The sequence below is a fragment of the Diadema setosum genome, chromosome 21 (assembly GCF_964275005.1).
Source record: "Diadema setosum chromosome 21, eeDiaSeto1, whole genome shotgun sequence".
Taxonomy (NCBI): domain Eukaryota; kingdom Metazoa; phylum Echinodermata; class Echinoidea; order Diadematoida; family Diadematidae; genus Diadema; species Diadema setosum.
In genome coordinates this window covers 5,826,288-5,851,669 of record NC_092705.1, presented here as the reverse complement: position 1 = coordinate 5,851,669, position 25,382 = coordinate 5,826,288, and the positions used below count along the sequence as shown (strand labels likewise).

Below are 25,382 nucleotides of genomic sequence, written 5' to 3'. Positions count from 1 at the left end.
ATAAAAGGTCCTTTTAGTTTTCAATCAATGATTTCAATGAAAGCAATGATGATGATAATGATAATGATAATATTGATTATAATGATGAAAGTAATTACAGTAGTAACAATAATGAAAACATGATGATAATAATAACAATGACAATAATAATGATAACAATGATACTAATAATACTTATTTTCATTATTCAAGATTTATATTGCCCTTGATAGAGTTAGGTCTGATAAGTGCCAAATATCTAGAGACATTTCACCTCTTAAGGTAATGACAGAGAGAGCACACATGGAGATCAAGAGTGAAACAACACATATTCTGGTTTTAATAGCATTTGTTTTGGTCATAGGAGTGTACAGTGTGTGCATTTGTAAAAGCTATGCAGCTGTAAAGCTGAATTGCATGGTGATTTACAATTTAACATCTAGATGAAAAGGTGTTCTGGCTACAATCTGTGTCCACATGAGAGAGGCAGCTACACTCATCATAAAGCCATTTGGATTCTTGAGGAGCGCTCTAATTTTTATCAAATAGTTCCTCCTTGTAAATTTGATGCTACTTAACACATTAATGACTGAATCAGGCAAGATTCAACTTAAGCAACTTAACTTAACCTTAAGCATGCTAAAACATAAAGAGTTGAATTATAACCAGTATCCTTTTGACCTCCCCTCCCCCCCCCCCCAAAAAAAAGACACAAACCAACAAGGATGGGCATATAAGACCAGAAAAGAATCACTCGTAAATATCAATGGTTGCATCAAAACGCTTCTTAAACATGACGGTCAGCTCAATGAATTTCAACCTTAGTGTGCACTCTGCACGAAGCAGTATCTTTCCCTTTAAGATTAATGCGATGTTATTTCATAAGGACCAACCCAGTGAAGGCAAAGACATCCCACTAAATACATCATACAGGCTCCCATGGGTCTGGAATGGGGGCGTAGAAGTGAATGGATAGGAGCAGCTCTGGCGTAAGTAACATCACAAATTCATCCATATCTGACCCCTGCAGGCCAAAGAATCCTCCTCATTTTCTGGGGCTTGGCCTCATCTGGTTACAGTTCAGATACCTGGAGGGGGAAAGCGGGGGACTTAATGCTATCATGCATCCAGCATGTATACGGATGCATTTAGCATTGATCCCCTCTCAGGCACTGGGCATGAAATATGCACATCTATTTTGGCCTTCGCTGATGATGCCTCCACAAGAAAGCATATCAAGAGATACAAAAGTCATGGACACACACATACACATAAATAAATAAATACACATACACACAAATAGATACATACACATAAACACAAAAAGTTATACATTCGGACACATTATATACATGTACGTGTACAAACATTCACACACAAGTACATTAACCTCAGAATGCTGACTTCTTCCACATGTGACCTCCCCACACATTCTGTCACAACATCTCCACATTCACTATTACATGTACCTTCTAAAAAGTTCACCACTTTTTCAACATATCCAAAAACATCTACATTGTATAATGCAATCATACATCTACATCTAATCAAGATATGGACAGTTATCAGATGATTGGCAAAATGTATACTTTGCATAACATCCATGAGTAAAACGTACTGTTGCACTCAACCTACTAGCTCCTATAAAGCTCGCATTTTGATTTCTCCAACAACCGACATTAAGTTCTAAATCAACATTTTGGCACTATGTTAGACCCCACAAATGTTGTAACTTAAATACAAAAAAATTCATTAAGAAAAAAAAAGTTTTAAGGATGGATACAATCCTTACGGTGAAGGTGTAAAAAGCCTTGCAGAGACATATTAGACAATACCATGGAATTGACTTCAAACCATGGCTGCACTGACTTTCCTCCCTTTAGGAAACCCCTTCTCCCCCCCTCCCCCCCCCCCTCCCCTTCTAGAAAAATATGAAAGAAAACAAAATGATAAAATAGTTGCTAGAAAGCTTTTAATCTTCTGGTCTGTGGCCAAGGAAAAGTACAGGGGAGGAGGAATACTATTTTTCATCCGTATCTCAACATGGATTCATTTACAAATTGCATCTTGATAACTACATGTATCTCAATGTCTTATTCAGCAAACTTAACAGCTGATATGTAACCTCATGTGCTTCTAATACAACTGCACCTCCCAACCTGGTGATTGCCTGCACTATAATCAGGGCCCATCGTACGATTAAAACACAACGAAACATAAAGTAAATCATAAATCATTTCCTAAGGGGCAACGAACAGGCAACTGGCGCACCTGTTTCTCGTCAGGCACTCTGCAACGAATTACCATCACCAATAACTGCAGTTAAAACAGCAGCAAAGCAATTTATTAGCTATGGCAACTAAAACATGGGCATAACTACGAGTGGCCTCTGGGTTGATGTCGCCTCATTCTCCTCCTCCTCCTCCTCCTCCTTCTCCATCTAACCTTCGTCCCACTTCATCTAACCTTCCTCCATCCGTTCTCTCTTTTCTTCCATCTCTCTCTCCATCAGTAGAAAGAAACCTCTACCTAACGAGAACAAATAGCCTAAGAAATACAAATGAAAATGTAATCATGATTCCACTTGTAAACCCAAACCTTAGATAGTTGTCGTGAGGCAGGGTTGTAAATGTCAACCCTACGATGACACTAATGGCGGCAGAAGGATGAGGCCGGGAGAGAAGCAGTGATAAAGGACTAGGAGGGGAATGTTAGCACCTTAAGTCTCGAGCGTGATATATTTTTCACGTTCACGGAGGCGATTATTTGCTTGTGCCTCACATACAGACTGTGGTACAAATGCCTCCTAGGGGAGAGATCAAAACGAGAGGAGTTGAGCTCCGATATTTTTCCTTAACCCACGGACAGCCGCGGGTGCGGCACCACGCGTGACCAGAAACCACAGAGCGGGAGCTTTTAGCTGTCCAGGCATTAATGAACCCGACTGAGGTTATCTCCCGGGTATGTACAGTACATGTATCTGCCGTGCCTGTAATGGACAACTGATAGAGTATAAATATGCACCACTAGCGTGCGGTACACCGTAACAAAGTAATCCACTCGGGTCACCTGACGTGGAGAAAACTCTCGTATTATCATCTCCAGTGACCAGTTTGGAAATGCATCCCTCGCATATTCACAATGAGTATTTGCACCCTCTACAACATCAGTTCAGAGGAGCTGCTATATTTAAAACAAAAGTCCTTTATTTCTCACTGCATGCCAAATGATGTTGAATATGAACACACCTAACCAATAGTCTGTTGTGTTTAATTGTTTCTTCATCCTTTTACTTCAATTTCTGTCAATTTGATCATTGAACAAGTCATAGCAGTACTCATTTATATTGATATATGAAGAGTTTGAATGCAAAAGCATTTAAAAGCCATTTTTAATTTCTTTTTTAAAGTAAAGGTCATCAACAAAAATATAGAAAAAAAAATTATTCAATCATACTACACTTCATACATAACAAGAAATATTTGAAAGATATTAAAATCATCACATGTATCTTAATCATTTCCTTGTTTTACAGCAGCTTTAATCTCAAATCGATAAAAAGTGCTGAACATGTTTTTGCACCTAAACTCTTTATATCCTAAGGATTTAAAGACCTTTATGAGTTCAGTTCAACTGAATGTGAGATTCCTACTTGAAGTTAACACTGAAGATTAGGGAACACATCTCGGAAACAATTACTTTTGTTATAATTAGCGAAGGGGTGACATAATTCTGACAAAATTCAATTTGACATAGCATCTGCAAGGTCATTGACAAAGCATCTATATTGACACTGAGCTAAAGATGTATGATATTTGTGACTAATTTTGCAAATTTTCTTAGCTTCCTTAGCCTATGATGCTTCTTATTCACTCTTTTATTTCCCCTAGAATCTTGAACCTTGAGGATATAATCCCAATAGCAACTTGTCCATGAAGCTAAACTGGGATGGGTATGCAACATGACAGTAGGTGACAGCGTTGAAAGCAGATTAAAGTAACAATGAAAAACAGTTGTATGTACAGTAAAAAGGCAAATGTGCCTTGTACCTTGAAGTAGTTCTAAAAATATGGTACGCTTTTTCTTTGGTAGTAAAAACAGCTCACTGAACATGATGGTTGGCCTCGCATGACTGTGGTGGGCACAGTCTTAAAAGGTCAATATGAGCAACAAGAAAAATAGAAATAAAAATAAAAAGGTGATCAGAGGAAAACATGACGTTCTCTTTAAAACGCTGTCAAAGAAACTAGTTTTGTGCATCTCGATAATTGGGGCACCCCAGCGTGGCAGCTTGATTGACGGAAAGCTCTTGGATCGATCCTCCCAATGCCAGACATGTGCGGACCAAATTATCTGATAAATGGCGAGTGATTTTATGACAGTCATTACATAATCAGAACCATATATGAACTCAACACACATCTTCATTTAAACAAAACAAAACAAAACAAATCTATGAAAACACAACTGACTCCTCAAAAATCCACTGATCAGCAAGCTCATGAGTTTTGTATTAAATTTCTTTAAATATGGCCAGAAGTTTCTTTCCACTATTTAGGCAAAGCTAAGACAACTGATCAGCCGACAAGTAGGTCATATGATTAGATTTGCATAGATGGCTGTATGTCTCCAAGCATTGTGCAAGTTTGCCTATTTAGCTCATTGCTCAAAAATCATTGTAAGTCATGAGTGGTCAAGGTTTCAATATTAGTTGATTTTTGTGAACGTTTGCTAGTGCCTAACAAAACCTGGAAATTTGTGAAGAGTTTAGGGAAAAAAAAGAAGAAAAGTAAAGAGGAAGGAAGGAATATACGACCTCTGCCTTACGCATCGCAACACACATCTCCACTGCGCATTTTGCAGGTTCGTCAGCATATTGAATGCAAAATGGAGATTGAAGGATCGCACCGTCTTTAATCACCACAGGCCACATGATGTGTCACTGCACTGACACTTCAGAAGTCTGACCTATATATGCCCACTCCTATCAATTTCCAAATCTCGGTCATTGAACAGCAGGGCAGCACGGGGCATGCTTCATTTTAGGGCAAATGTGGCATGAAAATGATCCAACTTGAGGACTAATTTAGCTCTGCCACGATAAAATGTAGTGTGGGTAAAAAATCTGCTGCGTAGATCCGATAGACACCAATTTCTGTCTTGGTGATTTTTGGCAGGTGGTTGACCTTTGGCACACTTCTATAAATAATGTTAGCAGACTTGTTCAGAAGATCTTTTATATAGCACATGGGATTCCAATAATCATGGGTACTGGGCAAATTACTCCCGTTGCAGACTATCAAAATAGCACCAGAGAACTTCTACGTTCCACTTCACACGATCAACAAAATCATGATAAAACTAGAAATGTCACTACAGCGACTGGTTATATCCCCGCCAAACAACATTTCATAAGCTTTGGTCAAAACAACATTTCATAAGCTTTGGTCAAAAAACTGAGGATGTAGTTAAATCCTCAAGATCTTTCCTTGATCTTCTGCCATTAATATGCCGTTACCATGGCAATGTACTTTCGGGTACTGTCAAAAAAATGCGTCTTGCACATCTACAACCAAAGGCACACATCTGTACCAAGTTTCATGGAAATTGGGCAAAAACTGAGGAAGTAGTTTGCAACACAAAATTTTCCATCATTTTGGCTCATAATATGTGAGCTGTTACCATGGCAACATACTTTTTGTCACTGTCAAGAAATGTGTCATGCTGACCTATATCCTAAGACAAACATTCAATATGAATTCCATGAGAATTGGAAGAACACTGATGAAGCAGTTTTGCCATGAAGCATTTTGCCCTATATTTTACCAATAACATGCCGTTACCATGGCAACGCACTTTTTGCCACTGCGGAAATATGTGTCTTGCACATTAACATGTTCAGATAAACATCTGTACCTAATTTCATAAAAATTGATCAAAAACTGTGAGAGGAGTTCGCGACGCAAGATTTGTACCCATTTTTGCCCATAATATGCCGTTACCATGGCAACGTACTTTTGGGTACTGTCAAAAAATACGTCTTGCACATCTACAACCCAAGGCACACATCTGTGCCAAGTTTTATGGGAATCGGTTGAAAACTGAGGAAGTAGTTCGCGACGCAAGATTTGCAACGGACCGACCGCCCGACCGACCGCCCGACCGTCCGCTGATTCCTATATACCCCCTTCAAACTTCGTTTGGCGGGGGTATAAAAAAAAAAAAAATAGAATGAGCAGAATAAATGTTTGGTATACAACAAAGAGATTTCTCTCCTCCCCACCACTAGAGGGCGGACTCTACAATGGAGTCAGTGATTTCATGAGGGCCGCCATAGCTCACTTAACAATGGCGGACTTTGCGTGCTATGTATACATTTCTACAGCGCGTATTACGCGAACTTCTGAACTTTTACGCGAGTACGCACTTGATTTTGGCTGCTCCTCGGTTGCTCCTTTGCTAGCGTGTTAGCACGAGGGGTGAGCCTACCGTTGTACCGCCTCGTTGTCATCCAATGCTCCCCTTGCGCTCACAAAACAATAGTACAGGGCGTATGAAGACTCCGCACTCTAGCAGTCACTGGGGAAAATCTCTTTGGTATACAACCACAAGTAATCCCCCAAACTCTGAAGGCATTACACTGAACACCCAACAGCCAACACCAAACACCAAACACCAAGCATCACACACCAAGTACCAAAGAAGAAATAGTAAGAAAGAAGGATGGCTTTATCCTTATGGGTGGAGCTTGATGAGGAAGCACTTGTACTTGAAGTTAATCCCCAAACACTGAACTGAAACCACTGAACACCAAACATCAAACACTAATCACCAAACACTGAAGAAGAAATGACGCAACAGGAGGGTGACTTACGTATCCTTCTGGGTGGAGCTTGATGAAGAAGCGCTTCCACTTGAAGCTAATCCTCAAACACTGAACAACTAACACCAAACACCAATCACCAAACACCAAAGAAGAAATGATGAGACAGAAGTGTGACTTACGTATCCCTCTGGGTGGAGCTTGATGAGGAAGCGCTTGCGCTTGAAGCTGAGCTTGCGAATCTTGGCCCAGGAGAAGGTGTTGATCTTGGTGTTGTTCTGGAAGACCAGCACCCCCTGGTGTGAGACGGCCAGGTACAGCTGGATGTTCTCGTAGTCCTTGGCCGGGTGAAGCCGCACCCCGTACATCTCCAGACGCCGCGCCACGTCCAGGAGATTGAAGTCTGCGTCAGCCATCGTCTGCCCACTGCAATAATTCACAAAAGGATATGAATACTGTAAATGCAGAAATTTCGCGGTACATTAATTTTCACGTATTTCGTGCTACTTCTGGTGAGTGAAAATTCTACGACCAGCGAAAATATCTTCACAATTTTTATCTGCACATTTTGAATGGGTTAACAATCGTGCAGCACAAATTCGAGAACCCGCAAATGTGTTCTTGAACCGCTAAGCGCGAAAAATTTATCACGCGAAAATATTGACGTTTACAGTACATTCCTTACCATATATCAGCCTTTGAGTCTGCTTCAAGAGAAACTTATAGATGTTTTCCATGATGGTAGTGAAGTATACAAGATTTTAATTGATGAGAAATTCATCAATTCCAGCAACTATTTATTAACAAAGTTACGACAATTTGACTGTGAACAAGCTATCAAGCATTGCACCATGGAGGTACTGTATCTGAAAACATCAATACTGGTCAATTGACGGTAAACAGAAATTTTTGTTGGGAGAAAAGTATTAAAAACACAAACTTTATATTTTCTGAAAATAAACATTCTTTATAAGTTATTTGCTCAAGTTATAGTAGTAAAGGAAAACTGTCTTTGTAAATCTGCTGGGAAAGAAAGAAAACTCCAGCATTTCTATCTGTGTCCACAAAAACTTTGTCTCTTTCTTAAAACAAGACTGGAAAACTAAAAAACTAAAATCTCTAATCCTAAGGTGTTAATCAAGATTTATGGAGTTGCAAGGCCATAACTTTTTTTTAAAGGATTTGTTGAGGGTCCCATAAAATTCCATTGCTCTTCTGCCTTTATCATAAATTATCACCTTCATCATGGACACATTCTTTCCTATAAGGTAAATTCTCATTTAATTTGATAACCAATATCGATTGTACTTCTGTAAAGTATTTTATTCTGACCTTAAGCAAGTCCAATTCATCAGGCTCATGACAGGGTTTTTTTTTTAATTAAAGGGATATGGATATGGATACAGTAAATGCAGAAATATTGGTAGTATATATTAGTGAAGTTTGAGGAAAGTCAGACAAACAGTTCAAAAGTTATGAATATATAATCATAAAAAGCCTTGGCTAAATGTACTATCATCACTGGATAAGAAGACCACAACCATATGTGATGTCACAGTAGGGCAACAATATAAAGAAAATATAAACAAAACTCTAAAATTTTTCAATTTTCTATCATAACAAAAGAGTATCTGACTTACCTTTTTCAGAAGACAGAGGGCAATAAGTACTATCCTAAATATAGAGCTGTATATTGGTAACAAGTCAAATGAATGTGTACTTTTTAAAAAAAAAATAAATGTCTACTACTGACAGTTCTGCATTTACTGAATCCACATATATATATTGGTGTGACTTTTTTTTTGTGGGGGGGGGGGGGGCTTTTAAAATGTTGTGGATTACATACATGTGATTTTTGTGATATTCCTGTATCTTGAGCTCCATAGGCCTGGACTGGTTGGGCACAAAGCGGAATGCTGTGATGTATCGCCCGTCATCGTGCTCCATCGGGCTGTAGTCGCCGACCTCGGCTGGTGAGTGAAGCACAATTGGAATTTTTAAGAACATACATGAAGCAAAAAAAAGGCATTCCATAACACTTTGATATCACATGACATTCTTTTTTCAACATCATATATTCATTGCTATTGTCAAATTTGTAACATTGACTCTTCTGGTATTAAGCTTATAGAATCTAATTTTGCAGGGAATGGATCACATTGGTTTCATTTGATGTTACTTTTTTTCATTTTGTTTTATTTCTCTGTCCACTCTTTGCACAATCTAAAGAAGCCTATTGTACTTCAGGCATGTGCCAAAGCAAGGAATGTGTGACATAAACATTTAGTATTAATTATGAACACCATGTCAGACTGTTGCTATTGGCAACTCCACCTATATAGCCTTTACTTCTGGCTGCAGGTGTTTTTATTTATTCATATTTTTTCTGTGTGCCCACCTTCTTGTACCCTGTCCAGCTCATTCTATGTAATTAAATTAACATGTGCCTGCAGCATCTCTGATATCTCAGGTGCTATTAAACTGTAAATGTCCTTAAAAGGGGGCAAGTGACTGGGAAGGGCCTCCTCTATTACATCAGGTACAAACACAGAGACTATTACATGTAGATAAAAATTCACATTCCTGACATCAATAAGGGGTTTTCAGAGACACACTAAAAGGAAGAAAAGAACTGTAATGATACGTTTCGCAACTGTCCAGAGGATAATAAGAGAGAGAATATGAATGATGCTCATGCCGCAAATAACAATACAAATCTTTTCCCTAATTTGGGACAGCAAATATTTCAGCATTTTCCCCTGAAGCTACATAAGGTCAATTCCAGCGTAACGGACATGACATTCAGACCACTTTTTTGTGATTCAAACCATCACACAGTGAAATTGGGAGTCTCCAAAAGATTCTAATTGAGTTTATCAGACACATTTAAGTATATGTAATGTACACAGAAAATTTCATGGAAATTCATCGAGTGGTTGTTGAGAAATTGCATTTTTAGCGAGCGTAACGGACATGACACTAAATGGACAAGGCATTTTGATCTACTTACCATTATGAAAATTCCTGTGAATTTTTGGATAAGATGCAGCTGGTTTTGGTCTTGATTAAACCTTTAGGTCATGCTTTACTCATAAAGTCCTAATTTAAAGTAGTTTTACTGTTCATTCTTTTTTAATAGTTTAAAATATTGCGTAACGGACATGACACTTCGAGTGTAACGGACATGACAGTTTTGTCCACTTTTTGTAAGCTAAGAGAATTTTTTTATTACAAGGTATAGCAGATACTCAATTGTTGGCATAGTAAGGTTAGAACATAGGGACACACATCATCCCTGCAATCATGTAATATTTCTTATATTTATATCATTTTAGGGGGGTTAGTCTTTGTATATATTTACAAAACAAAGAAATATAAAACAAATTCACTCCTGCACCAGTTAGCTACAATTAGTGACACATTTCCAGTTACTACCACCCACCATAGCAGAATAGGACATATTACTATCTTATATTATGGTTATTTTTTTCTTAGTGGCCTAATATTTGATACTTAGTATTATACACTAGCGTAACGGACATGACACCCTTGTAAGGTTAACCATATTTTCACTTCTTTGTTTCAAAATAAAAAGATTACAATAACTGCACACTGCTAACTACATTATGTTGTTGACCAAAACATCAAAAAGTCCTTTTATTGCAGGTTTCAGTGATCTAACAGCTACTCTAAAGCACATGGAGTGCAATGCCCAGAGTACCACAATGGCATACATGTATAATACAGAAGACCATATGTCTCCATATCTGCGAATAGGCAAAGAAAACAGAATGAACCAGATCTGTATGAAATAAAAAGTTTGAATACAACATCATTAAAATGTACTCGAGATTGCATCAACTTTTATGCAATGAAACAGGACCACAAAACTGTTTGGTACCATCATCAAATTAGTGTTATCATCAGAAAGAAATAAGGTATGTAAATATCATTTCTGCAAAGTTCTTTCATTTGGCATTAATGTCATCCTTGGAGGAGAATCATCCTCTGTTATCCAATCTTGGATAGACTATTGTAAAAACTTCCACTGCTAGTACCAGTACTTTATTATTGTCAACAAATGCTTTCTTTTCTTGGCTAGAAGTGAATGACCAAGCCCTTTTTTTCTGAGAATTTTCACAACATATAATCCATTTCCATTTAGAGTGGTCACCTGGGCAACAAAGTATTTCTTGTTTTCTTCACGGCAAATTCAACTTGTTCAAATTGTATAATCAACTTATTGCTTGCTTAGGCACTTCTTAAAGCTTGCCAGAGTGGTGTACTGGTTTAACATTATTCTCACCAGCTTGTGAGTAGGACATTTTGAAATACTGGATGCTTTCCCAGTTTCCGTACCAACTGGTTGTAACTGATTATACAGTGTACCTTTCAGTGGATAAACATCTTCTCATAGCATCTCAAAATTGTGCTTTTTGTACAATGCTGTGTGCTGTCATATACACCGGATATCCCTTGGCATAGAGGTACATCTAGTTTAGTTGTATTGATGAAATGGATAGGCAGCATTCAGACCGACTTTCTCTGACGATAGAGGTACATGTACTGTCAACACGCTTAATAAAGCAAACAATTCCATTCTCAGCCCTCTTGGTAAGTGATATCTCATTAATGTGCCACTGAAGGTGTGGATTTATAGAGTCATAGAGATGAGAGAGGTATGTATGGATGCAGCACAAACTTAAAAAAAAAAATATGAGGCAACAGCATCATTGAAGACATTGATGCTGGTGACATTTGGATTCTTTGTTGTTGTATCATCAGTGATCATGTATTTGGATGCACGAGGATCCATTTGTGCAGGAGTACCTGGCTGTTAAGTTGACTCCATGGCAGATACAAATGTGTTAAATGTGGTCTAAAATGTATTTATATGTAGAAAGTGCTCATTTTAAGTATAGAAGGGAAGGCCAACAGTGAAAACACCATTGTCTAATACTCCTTGGAATGACAGCTGCTGTTTATCAGTCAGGATTACAAGAGGTGGGAATGGATCAAACCGGTGTAACAGGGTAGCAAGATCATCTAAAATCAACAGTCTTCCAGTAGCAGAAAGCAAAGTCTGCTTGTTTTTGTTTTATTGAGTGATGTGCAGACTTAATTATTTACCCAAGTATAGAAATGTCCTACTATCCTCAAGCAATTAAAACTAATCACCACCCTGTTTCACTTGGCCACAGTGTTATTTCCGCCACTTGTCTAATATGAGGTGTCATGTCCGTTACGCAAAGTGTCATGTCCGTTACGCCATTTACAGGAAAACTAGAAGTGGTATAGAAAAGTGGTTTTCACACATGCAAGGGGATTCAATCCTAACATAGAAAATGAATTTGCAGCAACTTTACACTAATTTCCTCTTGGCTATGAAAACTTATAGTAAAAAACGTAACGGACATGACGCTTGAAATGTTATAGAAATCACACAACTTTGAGGATCAATAGGTCAAAAACTGATGAATGCTAAGGAATTTGGTTGTGATTTTCCGTTGATATATACACTGGACTATAATTTAAAATCTGAACAAGGCCTCTGGGACATATCTGGCCTTCTTTAGAGACAGGAACACTAAACTCTCTAAAAATAGCCAAATTTTTGCATCATTGCAACACATCATGCAGTATTTTCATTGACTGAGAAAAATACAAAATTTTGCAATGACAAAGATGCCACCAGTGAAAAATGAAAATATATATGTTACTTTCTTAGAATATTTGAGAACTTAAGTGAAACTCAAAACTTCATTTTTTCACCAAAGTGAACATTTCTCATGGAATTGCCCATAAATAACTTTTGGAACAGCCCATCCATGTTTTGTTTTGTTTTGTTTTTTTTCCACTGAAATGAATGTTTATACTCCATAACAGACATCAAAATCAAATATGCCATTTCTTTTTATTCTTTTATTACCTTAACTAAAATGTTGCACTTCCTTGCCAATGGAACAAAAACAAAAAAGGGTAAAAGAGAAATTAGAATGCCTGAAGAAAGAGGACATGGGTCTAGATAAAACATTGCATCATGACAACTGACGAGAATGCCGACCGACATACCTTGCAAAATGTAGGATGCCATGAGCGCTGCTGTGTTCTCGAGCAAGGAACCTGCCATTGGCCAGATCCTTCTTGACTTGCAGGGCAAAGAGATACCTGGACCAATCGGAAAGAGGCTTTCATAAACACCACCTCAAGTGCTACGGCACCAACGAATGTATGCACACACACACACACACAGAACTCCCACTTCAGAAGTCATTGGCGAAGACTAACGACATATATTTGCACACTTGAATCATTTATGGTTGCAATATTGGCACGGCGGATAGCGGCCCCCGGGCAAAAAAAAAAAAATAATAATAATAATAATAATATGTAAGCACACATAGAGAAGGATCAGTGTGCACTGGCCTCTATAATCCATATCAATATTTAAACGGGCAAGCCTCTAACGGTAGAGAAAAGACTCACAGAAGTGAATAAAATTGGTATTGAAAGCTAGCTGGTGTGTACTTTTGGTGCAGAATATAGTCCCCAGAACAGATATATTGTACCAGCATTTCCGACATTGGGATGGCAGAATCGAAGTAAGAGTTCTGACATTGGATCTTGAATACGCAGTAGGTGGCAGCTAAATCTGACAAATGTTGCAGAATGATGTTGAAAGTGTGTGCACGCATCTAAAACTGCCTTTTAAATGATTTGTCTGGGAATCTGCGTGCTGGTCGGGGAGGGGGAGGAGGGGTGGGGGAGAAGGGACAGGGAGAGGAGGGGCAGGAGGAGGGGGCAGGAGGAGGGGGCATGGGGAGGGGGCATGGGGTGGGGGCATGGGGTGGGGGCAGAAGGTGGGACAGGACAAGCAAAGTAGGTGAGGTTGGCTAAAGTACCAAAGGTTTCCGGGAAACAGCTGAACACAGCAGTGTGCCATTCTACTGTATAGCAGTCTTTTCTGAAAATCCCAATGAAAACAGAGCCAAGAAAAGTATGCAGTGGCGCGGGGGAACAGAGCAAGACTCTGGGAGCTGGGAAGAGGGTGAAGGCAAGAGCTCAGGAAAAAGTGCAGGATGGAATAATAACTGGATACAAACAAAAAAAAAAACCACAAAACAAACAAAAACTTATTCTACTGTTGGAAATGGGTAGAAGATGACTTGCACAGGAAATAACTGGTACATTAAAGGGAAATTGATCCGAAATAGGTAAATGCAGGGATATTGGTAGAACACATCAGTGAAGTTTAAGGAAAATTGGACAACCTATTCAAAAGTTACTGATATTGTTTTTTGAAATTTTGGTTAAATCCAACAATGGTTTAGCATGCTTCCAAATTAGTGATGCCACAGAAGTGGGAACGATAAAAAGAAAAATACTACAGATTTTCTTCTTTTCTTTTTCTTTTTTGTCAGCATAATGAAGAGCACTTGACTTTTCTCATTCAGAAGGCATGGGGAATCGTTTTACCCTCAGCGTATGTTAGAATTTACAAATCAAGACAATGTCTACTTTTCATTAAAATATGAAATTTCTGGAATTCTACTACTGCGCCATCACAAATTGTTGTAGCCTCCTAATCCTGCAATTGTAGGCACATGGATGTTAGCATGGACTGTCCAATTTTCCATACACTTCACTGACAGGTTTAACGAATATTTCTGTATTCACTAGATCAACACAGTATGTATTTGGGAAAAATTCCCCTTGAAATTTCAATGACATTAATTCTCTAATGCAGCTCTTAATGCCTTCTACAAAACATTCAAAGCGATATGACTATTTCACAGAAAAGGGGAAAAAGCAAACAAATCTAAGTATTCAAAGCATTCATACTGCTGCTGCTGACTAACTTGTTTGAGATCTGTAAAGTTGTGAGCAGCCTGTGTTTTTGACTGGAAAATAATGGAATTTCATCCCACGTAAAGCCATTATGCATTATTTATGTGTGCATTATACTGTTTTGGGTGATCAGAACCACATCATACATGCAAGAGCAAGCTTTTAGATTCATCAACTGATGAATTGAATTACAAGATGTGCATATAATGCCTGTATGGTGTGTGTGTGTACGTATATTTGTACATGTACATCTGAACGAATGTATGCATGTATGCTGGTGGATACATATGATTTATCGTGTTTGCGAAGAGGCAATGTGTGTGTGTACATGAGTAAAAAATGTAGCAAATGCCATTCTGCCAGTGACAAACAATTTAATGGGTGTCAAGGGAATGTGTGGCTGTTGCGGGAGGAGAAATCTTAATGGGCCGTTTGATTTTGTGATAACGGCCACAAAATATGATCGGGCGATGAAACTGTATTCACCTAGTGATTTACAGCAGCCATCAAAACTTGGGAGAACAGGGCACAATTTAGTGGCTATGAAAGAGGCAGTACAGAAAGAGAAAGGGTTTCTGGTTTCCTTTTTTTTGGGGGGGGGGGGCAGAAGGAGGAAGCTAGGAAACAAGAAATATGGCAAGAAATCTAACAAAAATACAATGTATGTACAGAAAAGAAAAATGACTTACTTTGTGAATTCCTCATGTAGCTGCCCAGGATCGGATAAGTAGAATTTGACGGAAAAGTGGAATAACGTTTTCTTCGGTGCTGCAGACAGAAAAATGGTAGAGGTACGGAGGGAGAAGGGGGGGAAATGGGGAAATACAAAAAAAAATTATTCATCAGTGCATGGATTAATCATTAAGGTTAACAATGCATGGATGGTAGACACTCCACTTGTACAGCTGTAACATGTTCATGATGGCTCTTATGCTCAAATATCAAATTCCTGAGACAAACCAGGGCACTTCACCAGCACTTGAACCGAGGTACCGAAAATGAGAGGGCACTTGCCTATCCCAAGTAATGAGGTCCTCGCCCACAAACGTCTGTACGGACAAACGAAAGTAATATCTCTCGTAATGCCCTGCAAACTGATTACACAGCATCTGAGTCCTTTCAGTGCACTGGATCAGAAAAGTGTACATCTAACTGCAAATGTCTGTTTCAGTTTCCATTACTTCTGAGGAAAACATATGAATAATATGTGCTTAGAATTATTATAAAACACTTATTACAGTAATGATAAAATCTATGAGAAACAAGAGTCATTCACATGGATTTTATCTCAAGCCGAAAATAGTGACCTGATACATCATTACGACTGTCACATCTGTTTTGTTCAAACTCCAATTGATATCAATAAATGTTTTATAGAAAAGTGATTGATCACAAAAATATTTCTTATAGTGTTTGCAAAAGTTCATGAGCAAATCGGTCTGAAAGACGTCCGTCAATTAAAGTGGTCCATTTTTTCTGTCTTTGCTTAATGTAATGAGTCTGCTAGGATGATGCTCTGCCTTCCTCCAAATCAAAATGCCACAGCGTATTTGTCGCATATACGCACACGGCAGCTATCACTGCCTTGCGTCTGATGCGGAAGGGAATCCAATGTACTGCCCAAGAGCTGTATCCCTGTAACATCTACGTATCTTTTCATGGATAATTCCCAGGCATATATAACCACTGTCGGTACGCAGCGAAAAAAAGAAAAACAAACAAAAAAAACAAACAAAAAAACTCATCACTGGACCTCAGATTGGCCCATTCATATTGCATGAGTCACGGTAATTGGGGCAAATCTGGCTGTTTGAATGGCTCAACGCCGGTCACGCCGGACTGCTCGCCGGTCCGGTAATTGAACGGTTTCTGATTCATGTAATCAAACGGCAGCATTCCCATCATCTCTAGCTGCAGTAGATGGCTTCCTCAGATCCCTTATTAAGTCATCACATAGAAAGGAAATCTTCAAATGTCATAGGTGACTGGTCTCTGCATCTTATTCAAAGTTGTACTACAACCAGAAACAGCACATAAATACATATCATCTTTCCTCTCTTCTGATGTTAAAGGGGTTTTTCTTGATGTTTAATGGAAATGAAAGAAATTTATAAAGGAATGATATTCAGGCTTCATTATAAATTCCTTTGTCTGTCTGTCTGTTTGTTTGTTTGTTTGTTTGTTTGTTTGTTTTGTTTGTTTTCCTTTTCCATCTGACAAGATGGCTGGACAGTCCATATATTCAACTGCACTTGCTGGTTTTCCATCTGTGAGTACTTGGGTTGACCACTTCACCGGGATATGCACCCTGCTCTTTGCAATGACTGAATGAAGCAGGATCTTTCACATGCATGAGTTGTGATTCTCTCACACACGGGCCCTCCATGTTATGTCTGATCCTGACATAAATAAATAATTTGTTGTTCAAACTTTGCGCTGTGGATTACAATTCCTCTTCTTTTTTTTTCTCTCTCTCTCTCTGAACTTTGGCACCTTTGTATGTTTGGCTCTACATCTATTGTGCAATGGAAATACACCCAGTATTATTCAATTTTAATATTCACCTTTGAAATTACAGTCCCCTCACTGATTCCGAATAACCACACACCAGCAAAAAACAAAACAAAACAAAAAACAAACAAACAAACAAAGCACTGACCAATAATAATTACTACAATATAATTACTGCAACTTCAACAAAAACACTGCAACCAGATATGCTTCTATTCTTAAACACACTGCCATAATCTAGAGGGGGAAAAAAGAGCAAAACAACTAATAGCATATCAAAACTGTGCTGCAACTTGTTAATGCATCGGTACCCTAATCAATATCTGTGATAATCAACTCTGCCTGTACTCTGAGCGGCGCGATCATAACCTCAGCCACATGAATAAAAAAAAGGGGGGGAATTGCAAATGCGATCTATACGTCCAAGTGATTGACCCTATTAATGTGCCCAGACGGATAGGCAGATTCTGAAAATAGCTTTTTTTCCTTTTTTTTTTTTAAGGTAGCCATGACAAACAGGGTGCATACTAGCAACACTCTGTCCGTTCATGTGGAAGTGGTTGATTAGGGCTAAGTGATTGCTAATCCACCCATCCCTCTCTATCCAAAGTCACTTCTGGGCTTCCTGTTATTCAGGGGGAGGGAGGGATTTCTGCACACAGAAGAGGAGCCGACGTGGATCGCTATGGACGGGACTGATGGAGGTACAGGAGCAATACGAAACTAGGTTGCAAGACAGCGTCTGATGGCCGGAAAGATGTCTGTGTGATCACAAACTTAAATAATTTTTTCCAAACCGTGGCTTATTTCAGTGGGTTATTTCATTATCAACTGATAGGACTTTTACTGCTAATAAAGATCTCAGCCACTTACAGAAACATAACAAAAGTTCTGCTTCTCCAAAGGAAAAACAATTAGATTTCTGCTTCTTAACCAGTTAATCCTAGTGATGATAGTGTGTCCACTTGCATGCTAACAGGAGCTCCCTTGCACATTTTAGACTTATATTCGGCACTGACTGTAAGTAACATTTTGGCTAAAGTCTTTTCATATACATTAATTAGCACTGATATTTTGCTAGTATATTTCCCTTCTCCAATATGTATACATTCATTACCACTATAAAATTATACTGCACATACAGAGTTTTGTGGAAAGATGTTCATCGTTAATTGAACAATCATTCAGGATAGTCTAGAGAAGTGAATGGTGACTCTTTGGACAGAGACTAATTAGACTACAAGGGGTAAACAGATTTCCTGGTTATTGCTCTGAATCCACTAGATACTCAGCTATGACTGCACTTTGTAAGTTGTATGTTTGTTCATGCACAGTGAGTACCATTGAAACGATGCGCGTCAACTCTCGAGGCACTGCACATTCGGCATGCCATCCGAAGGGTAACTGGTAGCCATGACGACTACGACAACTGTTCCCTTATCGCGTCCTGTCACGCCACAGCACAACGAGAGGTTCATCACGAGACACGCTCATCTTCCTCTGGAGATGGCTCCGAAAAAAAAAAAAAATGAAAATTCAAACTTTACGAAGGCTGCATGACGTGGGGTCCTACCACATCCAATGCCTTTCACCCCTCAGTGATGGCAACTTTTGATAAAAATAGCAGAAAGGAAACTTAATTTACTTCTCTGGAGTCTTGGGATTTTTCTCCCTTCTCACACACGTTCCACTCCCCCCTTCTCGTCACCGAAAGGAAATTGGGCAGATACACAGAACCCATAGAGGCTAATCTAACTCATTAGAACGTTAGCCAAATACTTCCTGTTTTTTACACAGCTCCTGTGTGTAATTAGAGAAAAGCACACCAAAGCCACTAGTTGATAAAGATATCTGCAGGACCATGTGACTTGATTTCATTTATAGTCAAGGTGTCAAGAAACTTTATCTCCATCACCAGACCACGTGAAGAAGTATTTTTTTTAAAAATCATAAAAGTAAGACCCGTTCAGGGTTTAGACAAAGCAATGTTCGCAACAGGATGCAAAAACCAATGATTCTTGGACGAACACATAAAAATAACAAATCACTAAACTATAACGATCCACTTCACACACACACAAAAAAAATGGTACATCTTATTATTTTTTTAAAGTTGCCTCATGCAGTGTGTGGATTGCATATGAAAAAACAAAACAACAACTATATCTTATCAATCCCATGACAAAATTTGCTAAATAGTAGGTTGAGGGTAAAGTGAGCCAAGGGTTATGCTCCTGTCATTGTTTCGCCACATAAAGTTCAGAGATTGTAAGTGCTTCACTTGTAGCGAAGTGAGTTTTCTTGTGCCATGCGTGAACGTCGGCGAACGTACTGTAAAACTAAAACCAGAAATATTTGCGGCACGAAACTTTCGCAAATACGAGTCAACGGCCCTTTTACACGGCATGACCAATATTTAGTGTGATCTTCAACACCCTTTGTTTTGCTTTTTTTTTCCCCCATTATTAAGGCTGCGTTTATCTAAAAATTTTCTGAGGCAGAATCACGATCCTAAACGCGTTTGAGGCATTTTCAGGGGTTAGATAAACGCAACCGTGTTTTCAAACGCGTTTAGAAACGCCGTTTTGAAACGCCTTTCAAAGGGCGTTTTGAAACACGTTTGAGACCGCGATCGCCATTCTGTGTGTAGATAAACGCAATGCCGTTTTGAAAAGCATTTATATCTCAAGGTCAAATCCCAGCTGTTTCTGGTTGTGCTCTCTACCCATTATTTGTGTGTGACTGATGAGGCATGTTTGGTGGTATGCAGTTGACCTTTACTTCCCAGGTCAAACGGCGCAAAGCAGCCGCGCAGTGACACCACTCGAATCGCGATTGCATGATGGTTAGATAAACGCAGCACCCTGAGAATCGCGTTTCAAACCATGTTTGCAAACACCGTTTCAAACAGGTTTTGAAACGTGATTCTCTCTCTCAAGTTAGATAAACACAGCCTAAAGCCTTCTGAAAATTCTGCCTCAAAAAAAAACTGACTAATCCTCCTTCAGATATTGACAATACAAAAATTGTTGTTGTTGTTTTCTCTCTTAGATACAGACATGCTGCACATTGCATCATGTCATTCACTATTCCAAGACATCTACCTAAAAAGGCAAAGGAATGAGTGCATGTAGGAAGGACATGATTACATTCAAGGAAAAATCGCAGAAGCTCTCTGTCTTCAAATTTAGGGTGTGGCACTTTTGACAGGTAAGCCCCTTGTCCTAATCTCCCAAATTTTCCAACTCAACTCTTCTGATTCTGTTGTTTCTTTGTTGCTTTTGCTTCTTCTTTTTTCCTTCAACCTACATCTGACATTCTGTATGTAAAGCAAACACAGGTTTTTTCTTGAATATGTTTTAGTTTGGCTCTTTTTTTTTAACACAAAGTATTTAAGTTAAACCAATTATAGAATCGTATTTCTCTTTGCACTTTGTTCAAGCTTCAAGTCGAAATTTGTCTCTCCATATTTCTGTAATTAATGCATACAGACACCACAAGACAACACAAGCACACACACACATAAGTACACATACACACTTTTCTGTCTGTCTGTCCATACATCCCCTAAATGTACTCATCCATCCTTAAGCATACATTTTGCCCCCTTCCCCCCCCCCCCACCAGAAGTATATTGAGTCATATCCCCCCATCTTCCTGTCCAGACATATACCAACATACACACATTAGAGCAAGCCGTACGCTCCCCTCAGTAAAGCAGACATACAATCAAGAAGCAAACCCTACACGAATACTTATAGGTGGGAAGGTGAGAACAAACAATTGCGGCACAAGTCATGCCAGTTTGTTTCACAAATAATGGCACAGGGTTTCTCACAGCCTGTGCAAACCTGATTATGAGGAGCCATGAATGTCATAGTACAACAGCTTGCATAATATCTTTCTTTGAAAAGTGCTTAATTTCACTGCTGAATTACAAACACAATTGCAATTACGATTCGAATCATCGTTCGTTTAAATGTCTGAGGAAGGCTTCGCGGATTCTGCAGCTTTGAATTTCAGAGCGAGGAGGGAAGGTTTGGCTTCTTTTCAAGTTCCCATCAATGATTCTCGAGCCACAAGTAGCGTGCACTTTGACTGCAGTGCGAGCATTTGGGGAGCATGGTCTTTCTGCAGAAGAGGTTGAAAGGTTACTGTGAGTTCCACCCCCAAAACACAATTGGTGGTCAATCACATTCACACGGTCATTTTCGCTGCGTAATTCTGGACAAACGTGATTGGAATACACCCCCGGACTGTCATTTGAAACACAATTGGAATTAGGATTCAAATCACCCTCCGCGATTTCAATCTGCATTCACACGTCAAGAATGCTTAATATGAAACATGATACTAATGATGCGTCATTACTATCGTATTTCAAATTAAACACTCTTGTACATGTAAAAGCTACATTGTAGGATAGATTTCTCACATAACATCCCTGCCTTATCTTGTCCTCCTCTAGACTAATAATGCACCAATGTTTACATCTCGTTGTAGGTAGAATTGCACTTGTCTTCCTGGCTACAAGATTTAGCAGGGCCTATAAAAACAAAACTCCCCGAGAAAGATACACATAGAAAGTACCAGGTCCATTTGTGTCAGACGAAATTTACAGCTGCCCTGCCCTGGGAAGGCATTTCATTGCTATACTGGACACTTCCAGATGTCTTAAATGTCCAATACAATTATGAAGTGTATGTTTTGATAAAGAATATGACACATAAATCCAATGCCTGACAAACATTACCTACTTTGTACAATATTTATATAAAGATTGAAAGCTTGCCTTCTGCACAAAAGAATATCATGCACATTAGATTTAATTGTAAGTTGTTATGTGACGAGGCATCAGGAGACCTGGAAGGGCAGATGCCATTTTGATTCGGTCTGGAGGAAGAGTGTCGCTGCCGGTCTCGAATATTTAGAGCCAGCATGTGAAGGTTTGGAAGCATGAGCAGAGAAGACGCAGTGCTGTAAAACCCCAAATATTTGTGCGGTGTGAAACTTTCACGAAAACTTTCACAATATTTCCAGAGAAGTGAAGATTCGCATATATTATAGTGAAATGGATGTGAAAGTTTTTGTCTACACAATGCACTGAATGCCAGTGGCAAACCACAGAAGTTTCATGCCGCAAAATCGGCTGTCGGTTCCAATCCGTGAAAGTTTCATGCCAAGAAGGTTTCTGGTTTCTCAGATTTCTTGAAGGTCTCCCTGTGTTGTTGTTTTTTCTTTCTTTTCCTCTTTGTGCTTTCTTTCTACTATGATGAGCTTAATAAATTACCTACTTATGCAGCGAGACAAACATGCATTAGTGATCGCCAATTGCACTCAGGTGTCATCAAGAATCTACTGAAGACATTTTCATGACATGCTGAAACAGTATCATGATGTTTTTAGGACACATTGAGCGAAACTATATGTCTATATGATGTACTGTCAGTATGATTAAGCTTGTCCACTTGAGCGGGTGTCCATCATAAGGCTCCAAGTATCAAAGTGCTTCGATATTAGAGGAGATGAAATATCCTTATCCAATGAGAAAGTTTAACAGCTACCTGAGCTGTCATTAGGTTGTCATCACAGATGATTTACTGACAGAAGTCATTTTTATGTCCACACAGGAAAAAAAAAAACTTGACATTATGTCATACCTATGTATATGATTTCATTATGTAAACTGCCCCTTGAATAAGACATAAAATGGAGGTCCTGTGTATGAGAGTGTCACGGCTCATGCACGTAAAAGATCCCGCTTCATTCATTCATCGCAAAGAGCAGGGTGTTTAACCTGGTGGAGTGGTCCCACCTCACATCCAACTGGACCCCATGGAAGACCAGCTTAGCATAGCTGAACATGGGCTATCCAGCCATCTTCTCAGATGGAAATGAACAAACAAACAAACAAACAAACAAACAAACAAACAAATGTAATGTAGGCCTACAATGTATTCACGCTGATCTGGAGGAGGGGGACATTAAAATGCATGTATGTACAGTGTATGTATGTATTATGTTTGTTTGTTTGTACGTATGTGCATGCATACCTATCTGAAATAGCAAGACTAGCAATGGCATCTCTCCTTTTCATTTTCAATCTTTATTTTTAAGTTGCTTTTCCAGTCGCAGTACTTGGTAAGTCATTGCCTTGGAAGCCAGGTGAAGTACATATAACAATGCATGTAGGTAAGCAACCCTTTTTCTGAGCCTTGTTGATATGCCTCATACAAGCTGAAATCTCAATCCCATACTAACTAATGGAAACGTGCCTTCCATTACGTTTGCCCCCGACCCCTCTCCCACTACCAGAACCAACCCAAATTGAATTTGACTGGGATAGCACAACCCCAGGCCTGCCAATCCACAGTTTTATGGTGCAACTCTACAACACGTTCAAATTTTGCCTTCATACACAGAGTATAGTCAGACAAGTGGAATGGTGCAGGTTTCATCAGAACTGGCAACAAACAGTATAAAATATTGAATCTATTAAAAGAGAATTTTGGAATTGAACAGTTAAACATCTTTCCGCTGAACAGTCATACTGCTCACACCTCTACACTAGTAAAGGTGATGATGTCATTCAAACTGTCTGCTCCCTCATTGGTTCGTAAAACAAGATGTCATCAAAATCACGATTTGGGTCGATAGATTTAGCTAGTGCAATGTCATTACCCCCTAAACATCAGCCAAATGAGATGGTAAATGGGAACCCTGACTCCAGCATCATCCAACTTGAACGCCAGTCGAAAGTTGTTCGTAACACAAGCGAGACTCTTTGACCAAATTATCCGAGCACTTGGCTTCATGTGCGCGGGCAACGTTCAGACAGCGACTGTCTTTCACCATCCTCTGATGTGGAGCTATTAAAAGCTATACTGATCAAGGGAACATAAAAGGCCTTGGATTAATGGAAAGTCCATTTAACCTAAAAATAACCTATGATGTTTTAGCAGCCAGTTACCTACAGGACAAACCGGTATGATATCCCAAGTGAATCAGAGTCCAAAGGATTGAATGGATCTTCCGCTCATGCTACATGTACTTGAAAAGGGCAATCTCTTTGGGGTGTTATTTGACCAAAAGCTTGCATTACCTTAATATGGTAATGACAAATCATTTTTTTTTTTTTTTTTCATTGCCAGACATCCGGGTATCTAGCGGGGGCAGGAGTGAAAGCAAACTTCTGATTGGCAAATTAGAAGAAATAAATTTAGAAGAAATAATCTATTTCTCTTCCATGATTGGCTTTGAAATTCCATGAAATCATCAGATATGGTACATCCTAACATTTCTGATAGCCACAAGAAATGTTATTGATATAAATCACAGGAGAGAATGGTAGAGCGAGGATTCAGGAAGTGGACGCTGTGTCATTTGTGTTCACCATGCAGAATCACAAGTGCATTCATGCCGTTTCACACTCGTTGTACTTCAGCTCCACACACACACTCATGTACTGAACAGGCAAGCTGTTTGTTTTCACTATACCAGGGTACCATTTCATGAAAGTTGTCAGCGCTGACAAGCTGTCAGTCTCTGACAATCACTGTAGTAACAGTCAGTGACCAGAGCATCCCAGCCAATCAAACCAAGGATTTTGCTGAAACTGTCAGCGCTGACAACTTGTCAGCACTGACTAAATTGATGAAACACCCCCCTGAAGTGACACAGAATACACGAACATGAGAATGGACTTCAAAGACAACCTATGACGTAGGCACAGCAACTTGGAAAATTTCATCACTTTCTGTTTCATAGTTTGTTCATAAATGTGTCTGTTTGTAATAATCCTATTTCATTTTTGTTGGGACTTCACGGATAGCATTATCCCATTTCTTGCCCAGAATACTCCTTTGAATATCTACTGTAGTACAACTTGACCATCATTTATCAACTGGCTTCATCAGCCTCTGGATTCTTTGAAGGTTTCCGAAGTGGAACAGAACAGCTGCCTATAGCACCGTGTGACAAAAAGAATCGTAGAGTGGCGTCTTCACAAAAACTGACTCTTAACAATAATAGACCCCCTTTTTTCCTCTTCTTTTTTTCAGCAATGACAGTAGACTCAAAAATACACATCTACATTGCACTTGGCTATAGATGAGGCATAGTGTCACTATAAACATAGATATTTTGTGCATTTATTCATTCTTTTGTAGAGCAAATTGGTACAGTAGACTGAAATATTTATGGATCCAATATTCATTGAAGA

General features: G+C 39.0%; 1 protein-coding gene across 1 annotated transcript in view; it reads right to left on the bottom strand.

Moving 5' to 3' along the window:
- LOC140244670 (FERM, ARHGEF and pleckstrin domain-containing protein 1-like) overlaps positions 1-25,382 on the bottom strand; it is a 112,441-nt gene that overhangs the window by 47,892 nt on the left and 39,167 nt on the right. The window contains 5 exon segments of the mRNA XM_072324291.1: positions 6,985-7,228; positions 8,649-8,772; positions 12,875-12,924; positions 12,926-12,970; positions 15,340-15,418. Coding sequence (XP_072180392.1) covers positions 6,985-7,228; positions 8,649-8,772; positions 12,875-12,924; positions 12,926-12,970; positions 15,340-15,418 — 542 coding nt within the window.